The following is a 26,225-nucleotide window of genomic DNA, read 5'->3' on the forward strand; positions in this document are numbered from 1 at the left end:
AAATTGTGCAGAAATTCTGAGTATTGTATCGTAATGTCTAACCGTTCTTTGGCTCTGCTGTTGGTTCGCTTTTGTTTACTTGCTACTCGTAGCTTATGCATGTCTACCTTCCGATCGCTTCTCCGATGTCTAAAAATGCTTGTATTTTAGTAGACAATTCTCAGGAATACGGTAGCATTTTGTATTGTTTATCATGTCTGTCCTGCCTAAACCACATCACGCTACATAGTGAATCTCTCGGTTTGGAACTGGTTCATCAAGCTACCTTTCGGAAATGGCAAAGACATCTGCTTGGTTGAGAAATGTGTCGTGTTCCATGTCTGTGGAATGAGCACTACGAGATTGGATGTTGGAGGAAACCAGCGACAACGCACCGTTTGCTTTGGCCGCAGCAATGCAGTGGTTAGCCTCACTGTACACGGTCTCAAGTCTCACTTTGTTTAAGCGTTGCATTTCAGAAACGAGAATTCCGTCATTGTGCTTCCCTTTGTGTGATCAAATGTGACGACGTCCTTGGCATTTGGGGAGATACAGGCCTTCCGAGCTGTTTGCACTTGAAGCAGTGACGTAGACAATTTCAGAGAAGGAAAAATTCACAAGAAGAAGATATGCAAGTACGCGTGTCAATATGCCTAAAACCTGCATCTCACTTTTCCTGTCATTGCTCACGGTGATGCGTCTGTCAAATCACACTAAAGAAGATTCTACAACTGTAAATAGAGAACAGTGCGAGTCATAACAGACGGCTTCCAAGTGGATAAAAGACTTCCCTTTAAAACATGACGCCACCATAATAAAACGAGTGAAGTTTTAGTAGCGGGAGAACATATAATATAGTGAATCTCCAAATTATTTCAATCTAGTAGTCTGACTACTGTCATCAGCTTAGTTTATGTTTACCAACAAATATTTTCGGTATGAATACACGAGCCAAAGAGAGAACCAAAACAGTCAATGCATTCAACAAATTTTAACAGAAATAAGTTTTCGCAAACGTAAGATGTGCCTATATATTGTAAACGCTGTCTCTGGAAGGCAAGAGGGCTTAAGGAGCTGAATTAATGACAACTTACTTGTGAGTTGCCAAAAAAACAGTGCCTCCTTTTTTAAATGCCTTTCAATGATAGATGTTCCCTTCTATCCACACTGCAAAATCAGGAAGCAGAGGGTCCATTAGAGCTTCTTTACTAGCCCACTGTCAAAATGCGTGAAAAAAAATTGTATAACGAAACGGCGGGTCAAGGATCTTTTGCGGGCATTGCGACCCTCTACTAACACAAAATACAAACTTGCAGCCCATGAGGGTTTTTCTCGAAATAAGTCTGCTAAAGCTGTTTTCGCAAATAACACACGCAGTTACGCGAGCAGTAAGCGCTGGCCAGGATATGAAGTATGCTTCGACATTGAAGCACTCCGAATACTTCTGGCGACGACGTCTTGTCTCGTAATTTCGAGAAACCAAGTGGCTGAGAATGATAATGAGAATGGTTATGAGATTGACGAAATGGTTTTTCACATATTTCACATATCTATTGTTACTCGCCTGTATGTGTGCGCATATGGCTATCTAGATCACTGGACCACAGGAACAATTTATCACAAATGCGGCTGATGCAGGGTCGCTCGTCTGTATGTGTGAGCTTATGGTAAGCTAAATGACCATACTGCTGAAACGATTTCTCACACATTTCGCATTTGTAAGGTTTCTCGTCTGTGTGCGTGCGGCAATGTATAGCTAGATTACAAGCTTGGTGGAACAATTTGACACGGGTTGCGCATTTGTGGCTTTTGCCTCTTGTATTCCAGCAGCATTTTTGGAACTTCGAATTATTCACAGAATCACATGCTTTGAAAATGTGGACTGTGTTATCCACGCGTTCCCTGGCATGCCCGTGTAAGGCATCCTGTCTGCTGGAAACATTGCCACAAGCATCGCAGAATCCTTGCTGTTCCCTTCCTCTTGTGGCCGTAGCATTCCTGCAAACGGACGCACAATGGAACTCAATCAATATGGGGGTCTCTTTTTACGGGATGACAAAAACACATTTTTGCCAATTGAGACACTCGGCACTGAAACAGACCGTATTACCCGAGCTAAAACAGGTTTGCTTTTTGTAGGACGCCTTGAACGTGAGGAGGAGTATTATAATTGCAAATGTTTCAAAGGTGTACTATACTATTCGCATTATCTCCGAGAAATACAGGGAGGGAGGAGATGGCTTAACTCATCGTCGATGGCTTAACTCATCGACATATGTGGTAACTCAATACATACATATCAAATACATATCGTATATTATGAAATATTTCGGAGTTTTCACGCACAGCCAATAAAATCTGCTGCCGAATACTTGAGAGATCCGATTGTGCAAATATGCAGTACAACGCTCACTGCAATGTTCCTCATTGTAGCATAAAACACCTGTATTTCTTTCTTTCGATTCCTTGGCCATGGCACTTTTGTGCGATAACTTCGAGAAGTTTGCATGCGCGGAGTTTCGGAATTGCTAGCGCGTCATCGCTCATACCGTTGAGAGCAGAAATCTAAAAAAAAGGAAAAGTACAGAATAGAAGACATGCACAAGTGCCTAGTGTATACGTTCTCTACCATCTGTTTTTTGAAATTAATGCCCTATATGCTCTGGATGAACATTGTCGGCTATATCGGTACTTATTCGTTTACCTATATTATTCTAGTCATTGTTCACGTGACACATGGAAAGTTATGGTGCGATTGAACTCATCTGGTGTAACCTCTTACGTTTTTTTCTAATCCTGACCACTTGGGCCGTATCTAGACCAGATTACGTGCATAATGAAGTTTTTCATTAAAAAATGCATTAAGTAAGCAAATACATTATTATAGGAGTAGGGAATAACTGACTACACCAGCATTTTCAGAGAACCTGTCTAGTATGAAGAGGTCTTAATTGAGTTCGGTTCGAATTCAAACTTAATTGGTAGTATTAGGGCGAAAGCCATTCAAGGCTCATGGTAAAGTTTGTGTCAGCAGACGTGATCACCGGAGTAGAATTTTATCAACACGCGGATTTTTTTTTATCTGGTGGCAAATTGCGCGGCACCGGGATTCGAACCAAAGCCCTCTTGCGCGCGAGGCGGATGCTCTGCCTCAACGCCACCACCACACTGGCAGTCATTGGAATCTGAACCTGGCAACCTTTAACGCTAGAACGTTATCTAGTGAGGCGAGTCTAGCAGTGCTATTGGAGGAATTAGAGGGCAGTAAATGGGAAATAATAGGGCTCAGTGAAGTTAGGAGAACCAATGAAGCATATACAGGGCTAAAAAGCGGGCACGTCCCGTGCTACGGGGGCTTAGCGGAGAGACGAGGACTACGAGTCGGATTCCTGATTAATAAGAATATAGCTGGTAACATACAGAAATCCTATAGCATTAACGAGAGGGTGGCAGGTCTTGTTGTGAAGCTTAATAAGAGGTACAAATTGAAGGTCGTACAGGCGTACGCCCCTACATCCAGTCATGATGACCAGGAAGTCGAAAGCTTCTATGAAGATGTGGAACCGGCGATGGCTAATGCCAAAACAAAATACACTGTACTGATGGGCGACTTCAACGCCAGGGTAGGCAAGAAGCAGGCTGGAGGCCAGTCAGTGGGGGAATAAGGCATAGGCTCTAGGAATAGCAGGGGATAGTTATTATTAGACCTTGCAGAACAGATTATTATGCGGATAATGAATACCTTCTTCCGCAAGCGGGATAGCCGAAAGTGACGTGGAAAAGCCCGAACGGTGAGACTAGAAATGAAATAGACTTTATACTATGCGCTAATCCTGGCATAATACAAGATGTGGACGTGCTCTGCAAGGTGCGCTGCAGTGACCATAGGATGGTAAGAACTCGAATTAGCGTAGACTAGAGGAGGGAACGGAAGAAACTGGTACGTAAGAAGCCGATCAATGAGTTTGCGGTAAGAGAGAAAATAGAGGAATTCCGGATGAAGCTACAAAACAGGTATTCGGGTTTAACTCAGGAAGAGGACCTTAATGTTAAAATAATGAACGACACTTTTATGGGCATCATTAGGGAGGGTGCAATAGAAGTGGGTGGTAACTCCGTTAAACAGGATACCAATAAGCTATCGCAGGAGACGAAATGTCTGATCAAGAAACACCAGTGTATGAAAGCCCGTAACCCTACAGCTAGAATAGAACTGGCAGAACTTTCCCAGTTAGTCAACAAGCGTAAGACAGCAGACATAAGGAAGTATAATATGGATTGAATTGAGCATGCTCTCAGGAACGGAGGAAGCCTAAAAACGGTGAAGAAGAAACAAGGAATTTGCACGAATCAGATGTATACGTAAAGAGACAAAGCCGGCAACATCATGACTAATATGCATGAGATAGTTCAAGTCGGTGAGGAGTTCCATAGAGATATGTACAGTGCCAGTGGCACCCACGACGATAATGGAAGAGAGAATAGTCTAGAGGAGTTTGAAATCACACAAGTAACGCCGGAAGAAGTTGAGAAAGCTTTGGGAGCGATACAAAGGGGAAAGGCAGCTGGGGAGGATCAGGTAACAGCAGATTTGTTGGAGGATGTTGGGCAGATTTTTCTTAAAAAAAAACTGGCCACCCATATACGCAATACCTCATGACCTGGAGCGTACCGGAATCTTGAAAGAACGCTAACATAATCCTAATCCATTAGAAAGGGGACGCCAAAGACTCGAAATATTATATACCGATCAGCTTACTGTCCATTGCATGCAAAGTATTTACTAAGGTAATCGCAAATAGAGTCAGGAACATCTTAGACTTCTGTCAACCAAAGGACCAGGCAGGATTCCGTAAAGGCTGCTCAACAATAGGCCATATTTACACTATCAATCAGGTGATAAGAAAATGCGTGAAATAGAAACAACCCTTATATGTAGCTTTCATTGGTTACAAGAAAGCGTTTGATTCAGTTGAAGCCTCAGCAGTAATGGAGGCATTGCGAAATCAGGGTGTAGACGAGCCGTACGTAAAAATACTGAGATATCTATGGCAGCTCCACAGCCACCGTAGACCTCCATAAAGACAGCAACAAAATCCCAATAAAGAAAGGCGTCCGGTAGGGAGATACGATCTCTCCAATGCTCTTTACAGGAGATATTCAGAGACATGGATTGGGAAAAATGGGGGATAAGAGTTAATGGAGAATACCTTAGTAACTTGGGATTCGCTGATGATATTGCCTTGCTTACCAACTCAGGGGACAAATTGCAAGGCATGCTCACTGATCTGGAGAGGCAAAGCAGAAGGGTGGGTGTATAAGAGAAAAGTGTATAACCAGCTGTGTCTTACCAGTACTCACGTACGGGGCAGAAACGTGGAGGCTTGCGAAAAGTGTTCTACTTATATTGAGGACGACGCAACGAGCTATGGAAATAAGAATCATGGGTGTGGCGTTAAGGGAAAAGAAAAGAGCAGATTGCGTGAGGGAACAAACGTAAGTTAATGACATCTTAGTTGAAATCAAGAAAAAGAAATGGGCATGGGCAGGACAAGTAATGAGTAGGGAAGATAATCGAGGGTCATTAAGCTTTATGAGCTGGATTCCAAGGGAAGGGAAACGTAGCAGGGGGTGGCAGAAAGTTAGGTGGGCGGATGAGGTTAAGAAGTTTGCAGGGACGACATGGCCACAATTTGTACATGAACGGTGCAGTAGGATAAGTATGAGTGAGGCCTTTGCCTTGCAGTGAGCTTAACCAGGCTGATGATGATGATGGTGATGATGATGATGATGGTTGCAAGCTGGTGATCGGAATACCTCCAAGATTCACAAGACTGGTTAGCGTCTCCTACTACTGTTTGTCACGAAACAAGAGCAGGAGGTCTCCGCTGACCATTTTTGGCACCTCATATATAGCCCGCGCCTAGGGTGTAAGCCAAAGAATTGCCAGCAACAAAAGGAGAACGTGTTCTATCTTGGTTTTCAGTTTTATCGTATTTTGCTTCATCAAAATGGCGGAAACTCTTTCGGTCGATAGAAAGAGTTGGTAAGCCTCCATTGGTGCGTCAAGTTATTTGGAGAGTTGCGGTAGTGAAGAATAAGATGGCGTTGTCATAGCCTTATATTTTGTTTAGATTGCAATGACTATGAGACGTTGGAGGACCTAGCATGTAAGAATGCATACGTGAGCCGTACAAACAAATAGGAAAATAGGAGTTGTTATGAGTAAAATAAAGCACGTCAGAATGCACGTCAGAGTAAAAAAGCACGTCAGAAGCACGTCGGCAGGTGTTTGGTGTCAGGGCACACCAAACACCTGCCTACAAATGGAACCTGTTGAGGCAACTGTATGAAAATGCAGCGTTATGTAAACACAGCGGAAAGGAGATTGCAATGTAATGTAATGGAATACTTTTCCTAGTTCTTGAATACTTTCGAGGTGAGATGACTACGTGCCATTTGACTATTCATAATTCCAGCTTTCCAAGATGCCATCAGGGAATTTACCTCGCGGTTGCTTTACATGATTCGCCGACGAAAGAATATGCATATTTTCTGGCGCATTTTTTAACACTTGCAGGCATTTCGTGAACATGCGCAATTGCCATGGTATTAATTTTTGTGAACTGATGGTCTGCTGCTCACCTCTTTATCTTATATCGCACAAATAGATAGCACGTCTGGGAACGCCTACTTCCTGTTAGTTGAGGAGACGATTAACTTTACTGTCCTGTCCTTTATAGCATCTTTTTATGGTGCTTTGAAGTAACCTACCCAGTGAGGCCCAATCAATAAGCAATGGTCATTTGTTGGTACTTTTTATAGCTTTCACTAGAAAAAAATTATTTCTTGATATCAACGCCCCTAAATAGTAACGTAACGATTCACATACCGAAGCGAAATCCCGTTTCGTGCGTTAACACGAGATTGAATATGCTTGCCACATCTCCTTGCGTAGTGCAGAAAACTGCACAAAACCTACGTAACCACCTCCTTTCCTTCCTTGTCTCCCTCCCCCCATATTGCCTCTTGCCACAGTGCGCTAAAGTGTTCTGCTGTCGGTGCCAAATGAGACGTGAACAGCCGAGCGCGTTTCCGAAGCGTAACTCAAAGTTCAGTGTTGACCCGCCGTGGTTGCTCAGTGGCTATGGTGTTGGGCTGCTGAGCACGAGGTCGCGGGATTGAATCCCGGCCACGGCGGCTGCATTTCGATGGAGGCGAAATGCGAAAACACCCGTGTACTTGGATTTAGGTGCACATTAAAGAACCCCAGGTGGTCGAAATTTCCGGAGTCCTCCACTACGGCATGCCTCATAATCAGGAAGTGATTTTGGCACGTAAAACCCCATAATTTAATTTTGTAAAGTTCAGTGTGCACGAACTGCCAATCATGAGCATTGACAGATACATCAGGTTTGACCTCAACAGGCGATGATGCTCGCTTTATGTCGCGATATTTTCTCTTCTGTTTAGTTCCCCTTTAATTTCAAAAACAGGAAACACAAATCAAAGAAACCAGATGCGAAAATATCGAGGTATAGGGCGAGCACCATCGCATAGTCCAGTAATACCGGTTGTTCGAGCCTGTCGATGGTGATAACTATCCGACAGCGCCAGCATTACCTTTAGTTATGCTTCGGTCATGGGATCCACTGCTCGTATTTCGTTTGATAGAGATAGTACATCGGCAAGTAATGTAATGCGAGTCAGCACACATACAGTTCACCTAAATAAGAGGTTTTTACAATGGAACTGTTACCAGCTCGCTGGTTTTTCTTGACGTTCTCAGCTTCGCCGAGCTGGGGGAGTGATTGCTGAGAGAGAGTGAAAGCAGAGTATAAGAAATAGCTTCGTGCAGCATAGCGACGCGGCGAAGGTCGGTGGAGTCTAGAGAGGGCGAAGGAGCTGGTGCGGTGGGGAGACAGGTGGCGTGACGTCTTTGCTCTCAGATTTAAAGAAAACGAAAAAAAAACCGCGCGCTCGCTTCGGTTCCACGCTTCGCCGTGCTCCCTCACGGGTCGCAGAGTCAAGCGTTTTTCCTTTCTTTCGATCACTATTATCATGGCTTCGGCTGATTTCAAAAAGCTACCAGGTACATGGCGTCGGCGCTAGCATGCCTCAGAGCTAAGGGGCGGCGCTGCAGCGTCTGGCAGACGACACCGACGCATATGGCGTCTCAACAAATCGCTTCTGTTGTGGCGGGAGCCTGAAATGGCGCGCCGTCCCAACCGAAACCTCCAACAGAGGAAGACGGCATCAATTTTTCTGCAGCCTTACCTTCCCTCCGCTTGGCTGGTCTTTGATGCTTGCAATAGCAAAGCTACGCACAAGTTTTGTGTACTGTCGACAAAAGTTCCGCTAAGACGCGGTTTATTCTTTGATATTTCAACGTTGAAGTGACGGTGAAAAACACAGTAGCAAGAACGGCGAGTGACGAGACCAACTCTTTATTGAGCGAAACGATGCACACAAAAGTTACACTCGGGCCGAATGATAGCAGCGAGCGCATGCATCAACCATCGGAAAACTCATCTGCGGCTCAAGCGAGTTGGTTATTCATAAATGTTTAGTCGAAGATTCCAGGCTAATCGCATGGGCTCAAGCGCCTTACAATATGTGTAACGCTATTCTGGTCACTGGCAGTGGCAACAGTCCATACACTGGCAATTGTCGTAGCAATGATTAGTCGTAGGTAGGAGTTATCCGGTCTTCACGAAACACCTCTACCAGGTGTCACGTTGTAGTGATGATGAACAACAGTCAGAAGAAGCGTGAGTCATTCAGAACTTTTTATTGGGCAAACCGGAACCAACAAAACAAGTTACATTCGGGCAGAAAAATAGTGCCGGCACATGAGTCGATCGTTGAACAAATGATTTGCGATTAACGCGAGTATCGGCTATTCTCACTTTTTTCGTAAAGGATTCCATCCTTATCATTGGCGCTCGCGTGTCTTCCAGAATGCACAACTGTATTCGCGTTGTGCGTGCAATATTACAAAGCGCTCCACTATTGCAGAATGTTGTGATACATGCTGGTGCCTCATGCCCTGAGCTGTAATTTAACAATTGTTATTCGGTGAAACGCGTTCAGTCGAAAAAAGATTTACAAGTGCGCGTGTCAGTAGTATAACTAAAACTATCTCAATCGTCCTGTCATTGCTCGCAGGGATACGTTTGTCACATCAGGCTAAAAAATTCCACAGCCATAACTAGAGTGGAGCGCAAGTAGAAACAGACGACGTTTGAGTGAATAACAAGCTGCACTTTAAAACTGACGGAAGTTCTACTTCAATACAACAATAATTAATATATTAGGAGTGAAAGAACATATATAGTTGAGCTCAACATGATTTGAGTCTAATACACTCTCACTGTTGTCATCAGCATGATAAAGAACTAAAATCTTCGGTATGAATACATGAGCCAGAGAACCAAAACATTACCTGCATTCAACAATTTGTAAGGGAAATAAATTGTCCCGCGCCTGTATCCATTACTGTAAGAGCAGTATCTGGAAGGCAGCAGGGCCTAAGGAACTCAATTCTTAGCAGAGATTCGGTGTTAGTTGACAAGAACACACTGCCTCCTTTTTAACATGGTTCCTCATGTGTGGTACTCCCTTCTATTCGCCCAACAGAATCATTAAAAGGAAGATTCGATAAAGCTTGTTTACTTGTACAGTGTGAAAACACTTGCACAAAACTAAACGAGGTGTCAAGGATGTTGTGCGCACATTCAACCCTATAGTTACAAAAAACATATTTGCAGCCCATTAGGATTTGTCTAGAAATGAGTTTGCTAAAGCTACGTTTTCGAACAACACAGTTCTGCAAACAGTGAGCTCTAGCCAGAATCTGCAGTATACTTCGACGTTCATGCGTCCCCAATTCTGCTGGAGACGACGTTTTGTCTCGTAATTTTGAAAACATCAAGCGGCATCCTTTACTTGCATTTCACTCAGCAGTTTTAAACGTACAAAGAAGCCGTATCTCCACACGACGCGTTCGGTTAGTTTCTCGCCCCTGTGGGAGAATGTCAGCATTTTCTTGCGCGGCTTCAATGTCACGTTTCCATGCAAAACACGTGGGTGATTTACTTCTCTTGCGCGCTAGTCACACTGTTACGACTGCCTACCCGTATGCGTCACGAGATGTGCAATAAGTTGAGATGCATCTATAAACAGATCTCTGCACAATTTGCACCTAATATTCTTGCAGAGATGTGCGTCGAGGTTTTCTTTCATTGGGGACCGAAATCCACACTGCTTGCAATTGTACACCATTTTACCCTCGTGAACGCTTTTGTGGTGTCTTAGCAGATTTGAGCGGCGCTTGTAGGAGAGATTACATATCTCGCAAACATGAGGTCTGTCGTTACTGTGTGATTGGATATGACTCTTAAGGTCCTCTTTGCGTGTGAATTGTTTATTACAATTTTGGCAGATGTGGGGTTTCACTCCTGTGTGAATCTGTTGATGGTTATAGAAACTCCCCTTATGCGCGAATGATTTCTTGCATATTTCGCATTTGAAGGGTCTCTCGCCTGTATGCGTGCGGTAATGTTCAGTTAGACTAAAAGCTCCGCTTAGCAATTTACCACATGTTTCGCATTTGTGGCTCGACCTCTTGACAGATGATGGATCACGCGCTCCGAAAATAGGTGCTGTATCGCGCGTGTGTTCGTCGCGTTGCCCGTGTGATATGTCCCGTCTGCTGGAAACCTTCCCGCTGACACCGCAGGACACTCGCTGTCCCCTTTCTCCGGTTCCCGTAGCATTCCTGCAAAGATATGGACAAATTAGCTCAAAATGGCCGACTCTTTTTAGAGGACGACAAAAACACATTTTGACCGATTGAGAGTTTCACAAAATAAATGGCGCGTTCACGGTAAGGGCACTCGCTCGATTTTAGCGCTAAGTAGCCGAATTGATATTTAACGCTTTATCTGGGCTCTGGACTGTCGGAAATTGATCACTGGTGCTTTCGGTGGCCTGTGATGCTAAATTTGAAATTAAGAACCTTCCTCGTTCGAGATGCAACCATAAAAGAGGCCTTGCATTATCTAATACGTCATGTATATCCTACACGAAACAGGTGCAGTATAGTAGAAATATCTGTCGGTGATGGTAAGTGTAAAAACTAGCTGGTGTAAGTAATAAAAATACAGCTACGTCTTCTACACGCTCACAAGGAGTATTCAGGCAAAAGACCAGAAACGTGCCCTCGGAAGTGAGACATTTGTCATTGAATAAGACTGTTTTGCGTCGGCTAAAATACGTCTCCGTTTCATGGCGCAGCTCTTAATGACCCGCTACTGCGGTGAACGTCGGCGACGTAACCGAGCGAACAAGCACAACAGCGAAAGATGAAAGAGCGAACGCGGATCAGAAGAAGACGCGAACCTTGCACGGTCGAGAAGCGGAGACCAATGATAGCTGCCCCTTCAGCGACACGAGTGCGGAAAACTGGTTTCAAGCGGATCCACCCGACCGCTCGCTTCGTAGTAGCATTTGGTCTCAGCCGGAGCGCTCATTCCGTATTACGATCAGCTCGTGTCAGCTCTCGCTTTCACTTCTTTCGACTGCTTGGTTCGGTTGTCTTGGTGTGCGATTGTTTTTTAATCAGATCTAACGCACGACTCGAATTGTTGAGGATTTTATGGAAGCCATGCAGCACCAGCTATTGCATCATCATCATCATCATCATCATCATCATAGTCATCATCATCAGCCTAGTTACGCCCACTGCAGGGCCAAGGCCTCTCCCATACTTCTCCAACTACCCCGGTCATGTACTAATTGTGGCCATGTTGTCCCTGCAAACGTCTTAATGTCATCCGCCCACATAAGTTTCTGCCGCCCCCTGCTACGCTTCCCTTCCCTTGGAATCCAGTCCGCAACCCTTAATGACCATCGGTTATCTTCCCTCCTCAGTACATGTCCAGCCCATGCCAATTTATTTTTCTTGATTTCAACTAAGATGTCATTTACCCGCGTTTGTTGCCTCACCCAATCTGCTCTTTTCTTATCCCTTAACGTTACACCCATCATTCTTCTTTCCATAGCTCGTTGCGTCGTCCTCAATTTCGGCAGAACCCTTTTCGCAAGCCTCCAGGTTTCTGCCCCATATGTGAGTACTGGTAACAAACAGCTGTTATACACTTTCCTTTTGAGGGATAGTGGCAACCTGCTGTTCATGATTTGAGAATACCTGCCAAACGCACCCCAGCCCATGCTTATTCTGGTTATTTCAGTCTCATGATCCGCATCCGTGGTCACTACCAGCCCTAAGTAGATGTATTCCCTTACCACTTCCAGTGCCTCGCTACCTATCGTAAAATGCTGTTTTTTTCCGAGACTGTTAAACATTACTTTAGTTTTCTGCAGATTAATTTTCAGACCCACCCTTCTGCTTTGCCTCACCAGGTCAGTGAGCATGCATTGCAATTGGTCTCTTGAGTTACTAAGCAAGGCAATATCATCAGCGAATCGCAAGTTGCTAAGGTATTCTCCATCAACTTTTATCCCCTATTCTTCCCACTACAGGTCTCTGAATACCTCCTGTAAACATGCTGTGAATAGCATTGGAGAGATCGTATCTCCCTGTCTGACGCCTTTCTTTATTGGGATTTTGTTGCTTTCTTTGTGGAGGACTGAGGTGGCTGTTGAGCCGCTATAGATATCTTCCAGTATTTTTATATATGGCTCCTCTACACCCTAATTCCGTAATGCCGCCATGACTGCTGAGGTTTCGACTGAATCAAACGCTTTCTCGTAGTCAATGAAAGCTATATATAGCTATTACACTGGTCCCTAAATCAGTCATTTACAAAAGCCGTCGCACTTGAACTCTGATACGATTCTCTCAACATATTTGCCTCAGTATATCACGAAATGAAAATACGTACACAGCTGCTCTCAAATTTTGCGTTGTGGATTAACTTAATGGTCGCTGAATTTTTCAGGCCAGATTGTATGCTAGGAAGAATAAAAACGTTCGGCAGCATGGTCCACTCTACTAACACCTGAAGATGGAAACCTGCTGCAAACATGACAATGTCTAAAGTTGTAGGATCTGACGGGTCAGACATAGTCAGCTGCAGTATGAAGTAAACGTTTGCCACGGTAGGTTTACCTTCTGAGCGTCACATGAGAGAACCTACTGCAATACCTAAAGGTCATTTCGTTCTTGTTTCCATTGCCTTTTTTTTCCTTCACTCATTCGTTCACTTGATGTTTCTTTCTTTCGTTCATATTCCGCCATTTCATCCTTGCTTGCTTACGGAGGTATCATACATTGCTGATGAGGACATTTTTCTCGCACAGCACTAGAGCAACTTTTCTCCGGGTATAGGTCATTAAAATTAGTCACTGAGGTCTCTCGATTTAAGAAATAGAAATTGCGCAAAGGCGAACACTTTTTCTGACAAGTGTAGGTGGACCGACTCCCCGTCGTACATCATACGTTTTAACTCAAGCCCTACATATCGAACACGAAGAAAAACTTTCGGGTTCAAGTTTTGCTGCAGTGTTTGTATGAAGTCACTTAACATTTGACCCGCATTCGAACTGCACACCATTCCTGCCGAAGGCACGGAGCAGACGACACACACCTCATCTATTCCCCTGTACACAACAAGCAGAGATGCGACAAATACTTCCGTGTTTTGATGTACAATTGATTAAATATGCTGCGGAAGAAGTTAGTATTGTCTTTTTTCTGTAAGTTACTGAACGCTGCAAGCGTTGAGGTTAAGGATTGCTAGTACGACCTCTTCCGTTTAGTGAAGAAAAATGCAACGGGCAGTAAGCAGAAACAACGCATACAGCGTATGTATTTTGAAAAGCCAATTGTTCGTTTGAAATGTCTACTCTAAACACAAACGAACATTGGTCGCAGTTCTTGCGGTAATGGGATTTCTACTTTTATACTTTTATTTATTCTTGTTGCATTTGTTCATGTGACTCATGTAATGTTATGGCTTGGTTGGAGTCGCGGTGTTACCTTGTGCGTCCTTACTAATTATGCCAGCTTCGCCGGCTCAAAGACCGGATTATTTAATGAAGAAATTAGAACTATCACACAATCAAACTGAGTCTGATAGGGCCAGGTTATTTCCAGCAAATGTATCCATCAGAACTTTTATTCACGCTTGCAAGTGGGAAGAATTATGAAATCACTAAGCTTAAAAAGAATAGAAGCCTAGAATTTACAAAGTCAACTACATGAAAACAATATATATCGCAGTTATATCTGCTGCATCTTTCCGAGCATCCTAAGCCGACAACATTTCTTATATTCGCTTGCAATTTGCTTGAAATCGACACCATGTGCCCGAGGACAGGCGAATAATCTACCCATAAAATAGAAAATTTCAGTGCGCTGCGTACCACATGAACTTTGAGCGCTTTCAATGTGTTATTTGACGCAGTTGACCGAATTGTGGCGGTGTTTTCAGTGCTGAGTTACAAAGTTGTAATCTGGTTACATGAGTTTCTCAACGTTTTCTTAAGTATTTGACGAATTTAAAATGCAACTGCTTCATTTACGATATTATCACATTTCTTTAGATGCCACGAGAGAGAGAGAGAGAGAGAATAAACATTTTTATTCGGTGAATGAAGCTTTGGAGAGGCGTCCTCATTCCAGAATGCCTTGAGCTCGGGCCGCATCGCGGGCCCTCGCAATCAGCCGTTGCTGATCCTCGAGGTGGGAGCTGGCCAAGGCTCTCTCCCAAAGCTCGTTAGTGGGGTAAGGGTTCGGATGATTTAATGGTGCCGCTCTGCAACCCCCTACAATGTGCCTGAGGGACCCGGGCTCTGCGCAGAAGCGGCATTGCGAAGAGAATTTTGTAGGGTCTATGAGGTGATTTCTGGTTGGGTGCGGGAATGTATTAACCTGTAGAGCTCGGGGGAATCGCTCCTGCTCTCTAGGTAGTAACTTGTGTGGGGATGCATATGTTCTGCGGTTTAGCTTGTAGTGTTGCGTGATGTCTTGGTAAGAGGCTAGAGGGTGCAAGCGCTCGGGTTCAGATTCCTCGGCGTTAGATCGGTGGGTCAGATCTCGAGCCACGTGGTTGGCGACCTCGTCGCCAGGAATGCCTTGATGAGCTGGTGCCCAGATGATCATGACTGATCTCGTTGGCGGCTTTTGATTGATGATCCGGAGCGTAGTGGTGTGAATCGTGCCGCTAGCAAAGTTGTGGCATGCCTGTTGGGAGTCGGTCACTATGACTTCAACCTCTGTTTGTGAGAGCGCGAGGGCTATGGCCACTTCCTCGGCTTGGAGGGGATTGTTTCGTGTGAGCGAAATGCTGCTCCGATGTTCTGTGTTGACGACTACGGTGGCTGTTGTGGCTGCGCGTCTGGAGTAAGCCGCGTCGGTGTAGGCTGTAGAGGGTAAAGTCCCGTATCGCTTGTGTATGGCCAGGACGCGGGCCTCCCTTCGCTCTGCGTGGTGCACTGGGTGCATATTGCGAAGCAGAGGACAGACGGTGATGTTTCTCCGGATGGCATGGGGTAAGCTCACAGTCTGAGGCGGCGGATGGCTCAGAGGGGCAGAGAGCCCCATGCGTAAGAGAATGGACCTCCCTGCTTCCATAACCGCCAGCCTTGTTCGCTGACTGGATAAATGTGCCTCGATCAGCTCCTCGGCCGTGTTGTGCATACCTAGTTGTAGTAGGCGTTCTGTGGACGTACTGGCTTCAATACTCATACAGTGTGTTGGCAAGCACATTCATTTGTCTTATCCAATGCAAATAGGTAGTAGATCCTGAGCTAAAAGTATTTGTTTACGCCGACGCCTTATTGTCTCAACAGTGGTTGGTATTTGTCATCTAGGTCATCGCAACAGTTATCGCTGGCGGAATGCGTCAGTACCAGGGTAATTCTTACAAAAATGTTACAAGAAAACAGCAAAACCCTGTTTCATTTCATGAGACTCGGCGCCGAAGAGCATCTCTCCCTCACAATGTTTACATATTCCATAATGGGGAGTGAGTAAGCAGGCTACAAGCCTACAAGTCTATCACAATAAGCTGAACCTGAATTCCAGTCTGTATTTGAAGCGTCCTGGAAGGCTTTCACCACGAACTAACCACAATTACGCTATAATGCGTTATGTGCCAAGAGTTGATGTCTTTAAGCACTCTTTCATTGTCAAGACAATTGTTGAGTGGAATAACTTGAATTCTTGTATGTTTCCGAGCAATAACCGGGTTGACTGTTTTGAAGAAAATTTGACTGCGTTCTTTGCGTGAACTTTGGGCTCTGTATTCCCACCCTGTAACAGCCCGGCAGGGCTCACAGTATTGGAAACAAAAAATAACGTGTACCGCACATCGCGGCGTGTTAACAGGATGAAAGATCTAGCGAGCTTGTGTAGCTTCGTTGTTGCGGCATGGGGTGTGGGCGCGTACCGGACACTGATGTCTGGTCGCGCTGTTGGAACCATAATGTTTGTCAAGGCCAGCCACGCCGACCGAGCGCTCTGAACTGCTGATGCAGTACCTGTTTCAGCCAGCAGAGCTTGCCCTCCCAAAAATAAATTACCGAGTAGATGCATCATTGTTATACCGGGTAACTTTACCTCGCCTCTATAAATTGCTGCTTAATGGAACATTTGCAAATGTGAACTCACGTGGCGCCGTCTTCAAAATTGGCTGATGCTTTCTCCATGCCAGCGCGACTTGTGCTAGGCCTTATGTTATCGATGCTCCTGATGGGCCACAAGGGATGGCGACTTGTGCTGCCATTATCAGTGACTCCTGTATGGCATAAAGGTATAGTAAAGGTGTTCATTCACCATAGTTCAAGCGCAATTCATGGGAAATGAATATATCATGCTTATGGTGCAAGGCAAGAAGATTTTAGTGGTAGGGAAGCTTTACTGATGAGCTTCCATACGCGGTGCTTTTTCCGTGGCGATGGAGAAGCCGAGCGCAATCAAGATTGTGCAGTGTTGCTTTCTTCTGAAGCTTATCACGTTTTTTCGCAAACCATGGGCAGAACACGACAGTGCTCGATGGGAAAAACGACATGTTCGTTTCTTGTGCGTGAAAACCTTGGTCCAATATATTTGCTGCGTTATGCAGTAATAAACAGACCAGATGCTTCACGAAGTCTTAGCTTATTGTTCATCTATTATGAGCAGCAGACATAGCCAGACGCAGACGAGCACAATGAAAAATCGAGAGGACGCATTTCTACCGAAGGATTTAAAATTTTTATTTGACGTATGCCCTTAATCTATTGACGGTCTATAACACGGGTGCGTCATCTGAATACGCACTCGCCTTTCAGAAAGTGGTTATCGGAAACGCCTTTGGTGCCTCGTGTAGCTGAAATTCATAAGCACAGCCAGTAAGCACTGCAGGTTTAGCAGCTCATTACGTGCACTAAAATGGGTGTCCTCGCCAATGTTCCTGTGTAGGCCATCAACAGAATATAGGACAACTTTCAAAATGATTGCTTAGTGCGCATATGTGAGGGTCGTATAGCAGACAGCTGTCATTACCTTGGAAAGAAATGCGGATGTGCTAATTCACGAGACAATGTCGCTAAACTATGCAACAGAAAGCCTCAAAGCACGTTAAAAGTGTGGAGAGTATGGATAGCGCTTCAAGTATCGTAGCAAGGTACACATATTCCCTATAACGGCGCAGAAATTGCGTGAAATTGAAAAGAAAACACGAGCCCTAAAAGGCGGAAATTACGGAAGAATCCTCCTCACGGTGACCATCGACGCTACAGATAATAGCATTGAAACTGCAGGGAAACGCCGTATTTTCGAATGCACCTTTTTTTTACAATATGAAGAGGCGAGGGGGGGGGGGGGTAGTTGCCTAAGAATGTTTACGCCACTACTACTCCCACATGCCTTAGTGTGCCTTCGTAGGCTACAGAAAACATTCAACGTGGATTCGAAGTCACAGGAACTAAAAATTTTAGTTACAGTGTGATAGCATAGGCGTAATTTAAGGAACCCATTTTTTATTCTCTGGCATTCTAAACTTCATTAGCCTCGCCGTTAAAGTCACAACGTTCGTCAGGCCAGCGATACAGGTTGTGCGCATAGTGGCAGAAGGAAAAATGCCTGACGCATCCAAGGAAAGCTAATCACCTTACAAAAAAGAACATTCAGTTTTAAGGCCGGTGTTTCAGCATGGCGTAGATTTTCTCGTTCACAGGGCGTTACAATTTTGAAGTAGTGACACACTCATCAGAAATGGTTGGGTACTGTGATTGTTACTCATTCAATACGAATAGTGCTTACGTTTCAGAAGAATATGGTTGGGTTATTTGGCAAAATTTAATGGTAACAGAGCGCAAACAACCACCTGACAATTTTGTTTCTCCTTGCGTTGTGTATTCATTAACTTTTTAAGGTTGTTTATGCTGTGCTTGTCGCTTCGCATGCTTGCTATGAAAGAACCGAGAGCTCGAATATAAACTGTTTTGGGGTGCCCCAAATTGTAGTCTAACTTCTGCATTCGACCGAAGCAGGTATGTCTGCTGCGCGTAGCATACTATAATGAGCAATTTTCACACTCTGCCTCCTTGTCAACCAGCTCAGTTTAAGGAAAACATCACCATGTTAGCAGGTGAAACCCACTGAGATTCTGCTTGGCAAATAAAATTGTAGACGAATGGTCAAGCGATCATTCCATTTACGAGCGAGTTAATCACTGCATGGAATGTACAGTCTCGGCTTTTGTCCTCATCATCCAGGAGCGTCCTTTGCCAGCCCACCGATGCGAGAACAAATTCATTCAAAAACTTCTACTGCATAGATAATGTATGATTTTGCATATATTCGGATACGCACAAATCTCTCAGTAAGGACAGCTATAATGTGGCTCATGCGGAAACCGTCTTGGCCGTGCTGGTAAAGTGCATCTTTACACGCAATAAATTTACCGCTACCAGTGTAACCGTAGGAACTATCTGCCATGTTTGTGGTAAAGGCGAGTGGCAATCGCCTACGTACCGTCGACGTTGCAAATCCCGTCTGTTAGTGACCTTGGCTGTGTGTTCCGTTGGTCACGCAAGGCGTTGTCAGAAATCCTACAAATAATGAAGTATTCGTCACCCAGTTCCTAGCTGTGACAAAAAGAAGTTGACTTATGTTTTAATAAAGCAAAGTTTGGAAAAAGCAAAGTCGTGCTTTGTAAACGCGCTGGTGGGAGTGGTTGGTTCTCTTTAAATACCGACTATGCTGACTGGCACAGCACGAATGGCACAGTCGCGGCAATACATCGTGCAGAGCACTCATCTACCATAGACGAAATGGCACAATGACCTGCACGAATACTGTCAATGTCTTACAAAGTACTTACAACGCGCTCTATGTGGTTTGCTATATAAAATTCTTGTTCCACTTGCTACAGTGACAGAATCCTAACAATAATTTCGCGATAAAATATTTTATAGCATGAAACATGTTTTTCCATCAATAAAACATGTTGACGTATAAGAATGACACTGTGCAGATGGGTTCTGCAATTATGATGCAAACCAGCGCTGATGTTAGAATAATTAGTATTTAGGCCTCCCTCATGTGATGAGGCAACGCCCTGGTGAATGTGGCGTTTTCACGCCAATAACAATCATGACTCATAGATCCGGCAGCTATGAGGGATATATAGACTTTCAGGTAGTATTTGAAATTATGGGCTGAAATGTCTTGCACTGAGGAATGCAAGCAGATTTCAGCCTCTTGGCCAAGTGATAAGTGGAATACTTACGAACAAAATGACGAGTTCGAATGAAATAATGATGAACTAGAATGCAATTCTTAAAGGTTTCTTTTCAAGCGATGCTAAGTTTACTTCTATGTCACTCGCTGGACCCTATAAAAGAAATCTTGGAAGGATAACGATTATTGTGAGAACGCATGAAAAATACCCTAAGACTGATGCAATGCTTTGCAAGAAAATAGCTGAAATGCCACGTGCAACTGCATCAGTTCACAAATGGTAAAGGGTGCAGCAGTATCAATACCCTGATTTCCCAGTTCTTTACCGCTGTAATACTAACTACTCCTGTTTGCTATTCTAAAAAAAAATCTAGAATTAAGTAATCTAAATATAAGTTGAAAAAGAACATTAAAAACAAAACCAAATACCTCCTTTGGCCACACAACTCCAAGCAGCAAAAGTGGGTTTGCATGCGCACTTGTCCTTAAGCAACACATGCAAACGGAAGAACAATTGTTTTAAACCAAGTTGTGGCTTTTCATACACGGAGCTTACTTTTTAACAAAGTAACGCATTAAGCGGGCTGTGCCCACTTGGTCACATTTTTGTTTGTTAATTGGCAAATGACAATATTGCTGCGCACTTTGACGAGTTCTCTAGAAAACACTTATGGTTCGGCACACCAGTTGATCACTGCAGTTAAACCTATTTCCGCAGTTTTTCGTGCAAGAGCCATTGCCTGATAAAACGCATAACAAATTTAGGCTTGCTGCGCATACATTTTGACCATCGGGGCTTCTGTAACGAGCACGTAAATGCAAGTTGTCAAGAGCCTTTTTACATTCTGCTTTCATCGAAATACGGTGGTTCCATCCGGAATTGTACCTGGGACTTCGAGCTATAGCAACGCATGGCGTTTGTGCAGTGCAAGAATTATACATCAACGAAAAATATTTTGTTCTGTAAGTATACGTTCGCTTCATCATGTGAGAAATCTTATCCTATAGGCGATAAACAGCCGACTTTGCGCTGAACATGGCAATATTTTCGCACCGCCCCTGCATCGACGCGTCTTGATCTAAGAAAGCCTCCGATTTCAAAGCTCAAGCTGGCTGTAAAAAAGACCCGTTTTAGGTGGGAACAAACGTACAGATGTTAAAGCCTACTAGATGGGTCCTCTCTAAGGGTAACAGTATTCAATGAAAAAATTTACGAGTGGTAGAACTCACGTTGTACAGGGGTCCAAAGTAGATGATGTGCCGTGGGTACCGTGACGGCTTGTACTTGGCGTTGCTTTGCCCTTCATGCTTAAGTCAAGAGGCGTGTATTCATTGCTGCCTTCTTCAGCCATGGCTGATGTCTCGATGTCCTGTAATATTGCTTCGCCCTTCATGCTTAAGTCAAGAGGCGTGTATTCATTCCTGCTTTCTTCAGCCATGGCTGATGTCTCGATGTCCTGTAACTGGCGTGTATTGTCGACTGCACGTTGTTGAATGCCCGCGCATGCGCGCCCAATGCCAAAAAAAAAAGAAGAATGGAAACTAATAAAACTCTTGTCAATTCGGTGTTTCGAATAAAATGATACCACGTATCTGAAAAAAAACAAGGCATTTTAGTCCACCACAAGCTTGACGCTAATGTAGAAATTTTTGAACGCCAGCAGAGGCGCCCCGATTACCCATGCTATCTATCCGCCAGATCATCTACCTAAACCTCACTTACTACGAAAAGGAAAATACACTTATCCGATGACATCGCTACTTTTCTTTCATTCTTTCATTTCTCAAAGTGAAGTGCACATCTTGCTGGAAAGAAATTGCTGATCGTGTAAACGCTCGTGGAAGCGCAGGAGGTATCCAAAGTTAGCCCTAACTAGCGTATGGTAACAAGATCTGTGTTGTTAGGCTGCTGAGCACAAGGTCGCGGAATCAAATCCGGGCCATGGCGGCCGCATTCGGATGGGTGCAAAATGCGAAAGTACCCGTGTACATAGATTTCGCTGCATGTTAAGGAAGCCAATGTGGTCTAAATTTCCGGCGTCTTCCTCTGCGGTGTGCTTCATAATCAGAAACTGGTCTTGACACGCGAAACTCCTTAATTTTCTTTGATTACCAGCGGCTACGACTCTGCTGACTGCTGTGGCATTCTCTGCCTCAGTTGAAACGAAGCAGGTAGATCTTATCACCTGACGTGTATCGCTCGCTTTGTTATGTTGCCCACAAATTCCAGTGCTGCCTTCGCTGATGCCTTGCTCTGCAGAACTGCAACTGCTTCGCACTTGCCGCTGTTCTTCGGTAGCGAACTATCATGCGCCGTGCAAAGTCGTGTCTCAGTCAGACCCCACACATTCGGGGGAAAGTTTCGTGTGATTGCTCCGAAGTGGTCGATTGCGTTTCACGCCCAGCACGACGAGTGGTGCTGTCGTTCAACAAAATACGCTGCTGCCCACTCCGCACCTCATACATTTGTGCTTTGCATGCTTTAATCGAATGTGGATTCAAATGAACGAAGTTCGAATCCTTTATAACAGTTGCGAGTATGGAGCCACAACAAATAGAGGGCGCGAGCAGAAAGAAACCGAGTCGACAGTCGAGTCAGTTCTCCTGTGCTCTTGCCGCTAGCCGATCCACGCTCCTGTTTTCGCCATCATTCGAATCACAAGCCATTTACATGTGCTTCCGTTGCTTCACGAAAATATTTGCGGTACAAAAGTTTCTGCCGCTGCAAACACGTATGAATATGGAGAACAAATCGAGGAAACTTAAGACGGTGATGGTTTTCGAGCTCGTTATACATCGTGCAGGTCTACGTATGTGTATCTGCTGTAGCTGCGCCAGTCTAAATTGCATTACACAGAGCTTACCAGGCGATTTCAACCCGCTAGTGGACAACGTTATTTTAATGAAGTAAATTATGTCTGCTTTTTTTTTAGTAAGCAAGAGTGAAAAGTCTCGCCGACGGGTTGAGTCAGCGCAAGAGCAAAAGCAGTCTCTCAGAAGGGTAGCAGTCAACATGCGCAATGTACTCACTTCATATAGAAAGCCCGCATATGCTCATTAGGTGATACACACGCCGCAATGGAGTAATTGATTTCTTCAAGAAAACAGACAGGTGGGCTAGTTGGTACAGCATACCTTAAGCCAAACCACATACAGGCATGTAGGACAACAGAAGTGAAGCGTTGTGTCTTTGTTCAGTTCTGCAGCCCTACGTGCCTTTCTCCTCATTACCTCGAGTAATTTAGTTCTTGCTGCTAACAGATACCGGTTATATATTTGGTTTTTCATACATTTCCGAAACGACACACATGACAGTGTTTAGCCTTCGTAGAGGAATATGTGCTCCAAGTGCTGAATGGTGGGGCATTTACTACCGTGTTTAGTACATTCAGTATTTTCCAAGTAAATCTGTCAATAAACAATGATATAATAAACAATGATCCCCATGAGTAATTTTTAATTCAATTTACGCAAGACTTTTCCCACTGCGTGACACTGACTAGCAAACGCTTTTTTATGCAATATCTTATTTGGAAAGTAATGATAACAGTGTTCCTATATGTTTGCCACATTGTTGATGCTTGCTTACCCTGTGAAGCACAGTTTATAGACACCTAGAGGTGTGTATAAACTGTGTTCAACAGGGTAAGCAAAGTACTTTTTTTATTCCGCCTTCAATTCCATTATTTAGCATTTCCTTAATTCAATTGGTCAGCAGAAGATTCCGGGAAAGAATCCGGGTGTGTGCGTGTGTTTGTCAGCAACAGCTTCCTTTCAATCCTTTCCCCCTTTTCTTCCTTGTCACAGTATGCTGAAATGTTCTGCTATCGGCCCCAAATGGGACGCAAACAGCGCAGCGCGTGTCCTTGCGGAGCACAAAAGTTTAGCGCACACCGTCTGCCAGTCATCAGCACTGAGAGGCGGACACTTCTGTTATGACCTCACCGGTCAATGTTGCTGGCCCTTCACTGCGACATTTTGGCCTCTATTTTGTTTCTCTTTACTTTCAAAGTGAGAAAGCAGAAAATCAAAGAAAGCAGATGCGAAAATATCGCAGTATAAGACGAGCATCTTCGCCCGGTGCAGCAAGACTATCCGACGGCGCCCACATTTCATTCAATTATGATTTGGACACGGGCTCAGCTGTTCGCGTTTAATTTGCCACAGATGGTAAATCTGCAACTGAATCAATGCGAAACATCACATATACCTTCCACCTGGATAAGAGGTTGGTCTTTTAATATAGACTAAGGTACCGCTGAGATGCGAGTAAATCGTCGGTATTTTCACCTTGCAGTGACGGTGAGGAAGATAGTAGAAAGAACTGAGAGTCACGAAACCAACTCTTTATTGAGGTACACTGTGCCCACAAAACAAGTTTCACTCTGGCTGAATGATAGCCTGGAACATATGCCTCGACAGTCGGAAAGCTCATCAGCGACCGAAGCATGTCGGTTAGACATCAATGTTTACTGAAGATTCAAGCATTATATCATGTGCTCAAGCGCCTTACAGAATGTGGAACACTATTCTCGTCACGGATTCAATCTGATAACGCAAGGTACCACTACAACATAGACAGGAGATAAAATCAGCGAGGTTGACCCGTAATGTTCTGATAAAAGCAAACGCGCCACACGCCGAGTGATAACTTAACCGGTGAAACGCTTACACCGAAGAAATATAAACAGTACAGGTGTCATTGCGCCCATCTTAAACGGTATCGTCCAATTACTATGAGCACCACACGAGAGCGAAAAACAAATGACGTAGTAAAGAAAAATAGCGAAATTACAAAGTTCGTGAGTTACAGGCCTGAGCTTCACTTGACTTGACTATGGGTGTCACTTAAGGGCCTGAGCGGCACCGCTGTGATTGCGTGCCGCCCAGCAGACTGCGTGCCGTGCGCATCTTCAGTGAATTTTCGTGTAGAGTCCATAATAACATCGAAGTAGCTTTTTCCTCAGTTAATGTCGGCTTAGTGGGGTGGAAACCCAAACGCGGTATCCACGCTGGTGTCATCGTCGAAGATTATAGCGTCGGCTGTCCGTCATTGGCTGTGGTTTGACGACTATAGACGGCTGAGTGGCCGCGGTTCTTTGGAGCACCGCTGAAAGCTGGCGTAGTCGTTACTTCCTTCGGCGGGGACGTCTGGTAGCGTGGCGTTGAGAGCCGCAGTTATGTTCTCCCTGAACGAGCTTGAACGCCGTGATATCGATTGATTCTTTCACTGCTGTGTGGTAAGTGCCAGTTACGTACACAAGGGTGGCACCGCAGGGTTTGCGTTCGACCTAGGTGCAACATTCCAGTCATCTTTATGAGGTGCTCACCAGCTGCTCGCATTTGGGAGTTGCCATGCAGTCGTAACTTTACCCCACTGGGCTGTTAACGATTCGCTCATGACGGAGATGTCGGTTCCTGTGCCCAATAAAGCGGTGACTCCATGGCCATAGAAAAGCACGTCGAGGTTGGTGGCTCGTGGTCTTGCCTTAGTTATTGCAGGGCGTCGGATGATGACTGTACTGTATTGTCCCGCTGTTACGTCATGTCTTCGGTTATTCTTTAGGCAGCGTGGTTTTTTTCTTCGGAGCTTCGTCGAAATGGCGGCGTGTCGTTGCTTCGCCGTGGAGGCTGATCTGGCGTCGGCAGTGGATCGTTTTCGGAATTTCGGCGAACTGCGAACACACACATCCATCGGTTGTTGTTTCTACTTTACCAGATATGGGCTCAGATACCGTCCACACATCGGCCTAGCCTACTCTGGGCACTGCAGTGTGCACTGCAGTGTGAGGCAGTGTCCCGGTGACGGCTGACGGCGATCGGCAAAGTCATAGGAGTCTCCGCAGAGTTGCAGCCAAACACTGAGCGATTTCAAGGGGTCGTTCACTTTGTTGTGGATGCAGAGAATTGGTGGCGAAACCACAGAGAAACATACCTACGTAAGAGCTGACAATCGAGCCATTTCGCGGACGAAGGAAGTAAGGATGTCACCAGCCACCAGGCAGCGTAGTGATGTCCGCTTCCACTTGACCTCAAAGGTTGACAGCTTATCATATGTCTACGGGGTAACGGCAATCCATCCCGTTTCTACAGAGACGTTGATGATGCGCCGGTCATTGGCCGCTGGTTACGCCCACTCCACCGCGCTTTTTGATATGTCGCGTCGCTCATACGGTCAAGTGTTTTCTATGGAGATATAATTTGCCTGTTTCTGGGTATAAGAACATTGTTAGAAGGGCGTTTGTTATGCTGGGTGAGCGTATTTTGCACTGGTAGCATAAGAGCTGAGCCATGGAAGCTGTTCACCGCGCCGCCACCCATTCGTTTCTGCACCAGTCTTTTCTAGAATAGCATACTCATTATTTCCATCGCGTAATTTTCCAAAAGGCACTAGCACGACCTTCGGTTGAAATTACAGAATTTGTTATCTGTGGCTCACCTGTACCATTACACAACCGTTTCGTTTGGCGCGGCTCGAGCAGTTTAATGCGCATTTTGGGATCGTTTTGCGAAGGGTGCTTGCCTGATCGTACGTGCAGGCTGCATGCGC

The 26,225-nt window shown here is 44.8% G+C and overlaps 1 protein-coding gene and 1 long non-coding RNA gene across 2 annotated transcripts in view; one reads left to right on the plus strand and one right to left on the minus strand.

Moving 5' to 3' along the window:
- The window catches only part of LOC139050045 (uncharacterized), an 87,105-nt gene that overhangs the window by 36,821 nt on the left and 24,059 nt on the right, over window positions 1–26,225 (plus strand). The gene's annotated exons all lie outside the window — the stretch shown is intronic.
- Window positions 9,028–21,265, minus strand: LOC139050029 (zinc finger protein 32-like). The gene is made up of 4 exons (XM_070526161.1): window positions 20,906–21,265; window positions 18,968–19,044; window positions 16,619–16,745; window positions 9,028–10,759 (listed from the first exon to the last, which is right to left on the minus strand). Exons 1-4 carry the CDS (start codon window positions 21,112–21,114, stop codon window positions 10,102–10,104), a joined length of 1,071 nt encoding a protein of 356 aa, XP_070382262.1. The 5' UTR covers window positions 21,115–21,265; the 3' UTR covers window positions 9,028–10,101.

Source organism: Dermacentor albipictus, chromosome 9 (assembly GCF_038994185.2).
Source record: "Dermacentor albipictus isolate Rhodes 1998 colony chromosome 9, USDA_Dalb.pri_finalv2, whole genome shotgun sequence".
Taxonomy (NCBI): domain Eukaryota; kingdom Metazoa; phylum Arthropoda; class Arachnida; order Ixodida; family Ixodidae; genus Dermacentor; species Dermacentor albipictus.

Excerpts from the sequence above, each read along its gene's own strand:
- LOC139050029 (XM_070526161.1), bottom strand. The coding sequence starts at position 21,114 with ATGGCTGAAGAAAGCAGGAATGAATACACGCCTCTTGACTTAAGCATG. Across the intron at positions 19,045-20,905 it reads ACTTTGGACCCCTGTACAAC|GATTTCTGACAACGCCTTGC; the intron begins GTGAGTTCTACC and ends CATTATTTGTAG. Across the intron at positions 10,760-16,618 it reads AATTTTGAAGACGGCGCCAC|GAATGCTACGGGAACCGGAG; the intron begins GTGAGTTCACAT and ends ATATCTTTGCAG.